Source organism: Crocuta crocuta, unplaced genomic scaffold, assembly GCF_008692635.1.
Source record: "Crocuta crocuta isolate KB4526 unplaced genomic scaffold, BGI_CrCroc_1.0 scaffold610, whole genome shotgun sequence".
Classification (NCBI taxonomy): Eukaryota; Metazoa; Chordata; class Mammalia; order Carnivora; family Hyaenidae; genus Crocuta; species Crocuta crocuta.
The window spans coordinates 426,620-429,056 of NW_027527456.1; the positions used below are offsets into that span (position 1 = coordinate 426,620).

Sequence of the window (2,437 nt, forward strand, 5' to 3'; positions counted from 1 at the left end):
CTTGTCGATCCTCTCTCCTGCCTCTTCCTCACCTTTCTCATCCCCGTCATCTTCGTCATCAGAGGTGGGCCTGGTCACGTAGCGCCTGCCAAGCGAGCAGGTGAGAGTCTCGGGGAGGGGCACGGGGGCAGGCAGGCCAGGGCCCGGGACCCTACTTTGCTTATGATGGGAAACACCGGCAAGCCCGCGCGCAAGCAGTTGTTCGTGGTGAGCCCACACGGCCTCAGGGGAGGACACAGGAGCGCCCGAAGAGGCGGCCCGACAAGGTAGGACCTCACGAGTCATGGTTATGACGCATGGACCTTAAGTATGATAAGCTGCTGGTAAACCCCCACACGATGGGCCGTAAACTTTGATCAGGGGAGGCCTCCGAGGAAGAGACGCGTTGGCACAACACGAGGGAGACAGTAAGCCAGAGAGCACAGTGCTCTACTTGCCTGACTAAGGACTCTGGATTTTAGGCACAACGGAAATCGACCAACAAAGATACAAATCTCCACGCCTCTCCAAGGAGAGGGTAACGAAGTGCCAAAATTGTGCGTATTTTGTCCGTTTTGTTGGCCCCTGTCATCTCCAACACCCAGGAGAGACTGTGGCAAAGCCAGAGGTTCAGACGAAGAGGGGAAAAAACCCTACAAGTTGCTCTCTGCCCATGTTAAGCTTAGCTGTCTCCTGCAAGCGGCAAGGGGCTGGCAACTCTGAGCAGCTCGACACCTGGTTCTAAGTTCAGACCCCACCTTCCCCATGTCCCCCAAAAGGCAGACTCACGAGAGGCGGTACAGCAGGATGTGATACAGGGCGTCCCAGGAGAGCCGGTCACGGGGCACGGACACCAGGAGCGGGTGCCCGAAGAGCATCAGGCCGTAGTAGGAGTTGTTATAATCCCGCGCCGGTGTGCGCTCCCGCAGGTAGATGGGCAGCACCACGTCCTCTCTGGAGTTCTCACCAATGGCAGACCTGCCCGACACCTCGTATCTGTGGGGGGTGAACACCAGGCCACACTTGACAGGACACTTAAGAGGAGCCCGCGGGCGCACCTGGGTGGCTGAGTCGGTTAAGCATCTGACTTCAGCTCAGGTCAGGTTTTCACGGTTCGAGCCCCGTGTCGGGCTCTGTGCTGAGAGCTCAGAGCCTGGAGCCTGCTTCGGATTCTGTGTCTCCCTCTCTCTGCCCCTCCCCTGCTTGTGCTCGGTCTCTCAAAAATAAACATTTAAAAAAAAAAAAAAAAAAAAAGAGGGGCCCGGGGACCCTGCCCCAGCTGCTCCACCCACTCACCCCTAACAGTCTGAAATTATTTTTTAAAGAGACACCCGGTGTTTTGTGCTTTACAGGTGTTAGATGACGCAGCACTTTGTGACACGAGGAACTCAGGGAATGCTGAACAGAATACAGAAGAAGAAACAGGAGCCTCCAACATGTCACAAGGCAGAAGACACCCAAGAAGANCCACACGAGGCAGGTACCCTGCGAGTCAGGCCAATGGGGGACAGGGAATTGGCTCGGAGGAGACTCCTGGGGAAGCCCTAGCTCTCCTGGCGCCCTCACTCACATGAAGATATCATCTCGGTCCAAGATGCTGCTCAGAGACTCCTCCAGCTGGTAGATCTTATAGAAGCGGTGACTGAAGACATCGGCCACCATCATCTGGGAATGGTAATGCAGAGAGGAGGCCGGTCAGCCTGCAAGATCTTCCCGGGCCCTCTGCCCCCCACTTCCCGCCCCTCTGCCTGCAGAGCCTCACCCTTTCTGGAGACACGCCAGTGTGCTTGGCCAGAGCCACACACAGATCCGAGATCTTGCCTTTCTTGGGGACCACAAGCCGGTGCTGAGGGAGGAACGGTATCCGCAAAAGAGCAGAAGGGCGTGTGGGGAATTAGTGCGGGCACCGTCAAGGTGTGGTGGGGTCAGCATGCCGGAATGTCCCCGCGTCACCATCACCCCGTACCTGCTCTGGCTTGCGGCGAGGATCCATGGAGACAAAGAAGACCTCCATGACCCTCTTGTGGCTGACAGGCAGTGGGACACTGAGGTAGCAGAAGGGGTCGAAGGTCACAGACACGTTGCCACAATCGGGGCACACCAGCGTGGACTTGAAGAGACCGTGGAAGGTGTCCACGATCACAGAATCGTTCCGCCGTTTGTGGTTCTGCCAGGCCTCCTGAGCCACCTCCTGTTGACGGGGTGATGGTGGGTGACAAGGCCTGCCCGGGGCAGCGGACACCACGGTTTGGGGTGGATGCGCATGCGGGCGAAGTCAGGGTTAGCGCCCTGGCAAAGCCCAGAGACAGAGTTACAGCTAGAGCTACGCGGTGGCTGTGCCGGGTCAGGCTGGGGCTTCTTCACAGGACACTGGGTGAGGTGACTGGGCGGGAGCCAAGCCTGGGACCGGGCTTGGAGATGAGGTCAGGTGGGGTGTGGCATACCCCAGGGAGGAAAG

At 58.1% G+C, this 2,437-nt stretch overlaps 1 protein-coding gene across 1 annotated transcript in view; it reads right to left on the reverse strand.

The window, feature by feature from the left end:
- Positions 1-2,437, reverse strand: part of USP11 (ubiquitin specific peptidase 11) — a 29,417-nt gene that overhangs the window by 17,612 nt on the left and 9,368 nt on the right. Inside the window, 7 exon segments of the mRNA XM_077762879.1 lie at positions 1-85; positions 769-975; positions 1,550-1,644; positions 1,742-1,825; positions 1,946-2,238; positions 2,241-2,362; positions 2,424-2,437. The exon segment at positions 2,424-2,437 is cut by the window's right edge and continues 177 nt beyond it. Coding sequence (XP_077619005.1) covers positions 1-85; positions 769-975; positions 1,550-1,644; positions 1,742-1,825; positions 1,946-2,238; positions 2,241-2,362; positions 2,424-2,437 — 900 coding nt within the window.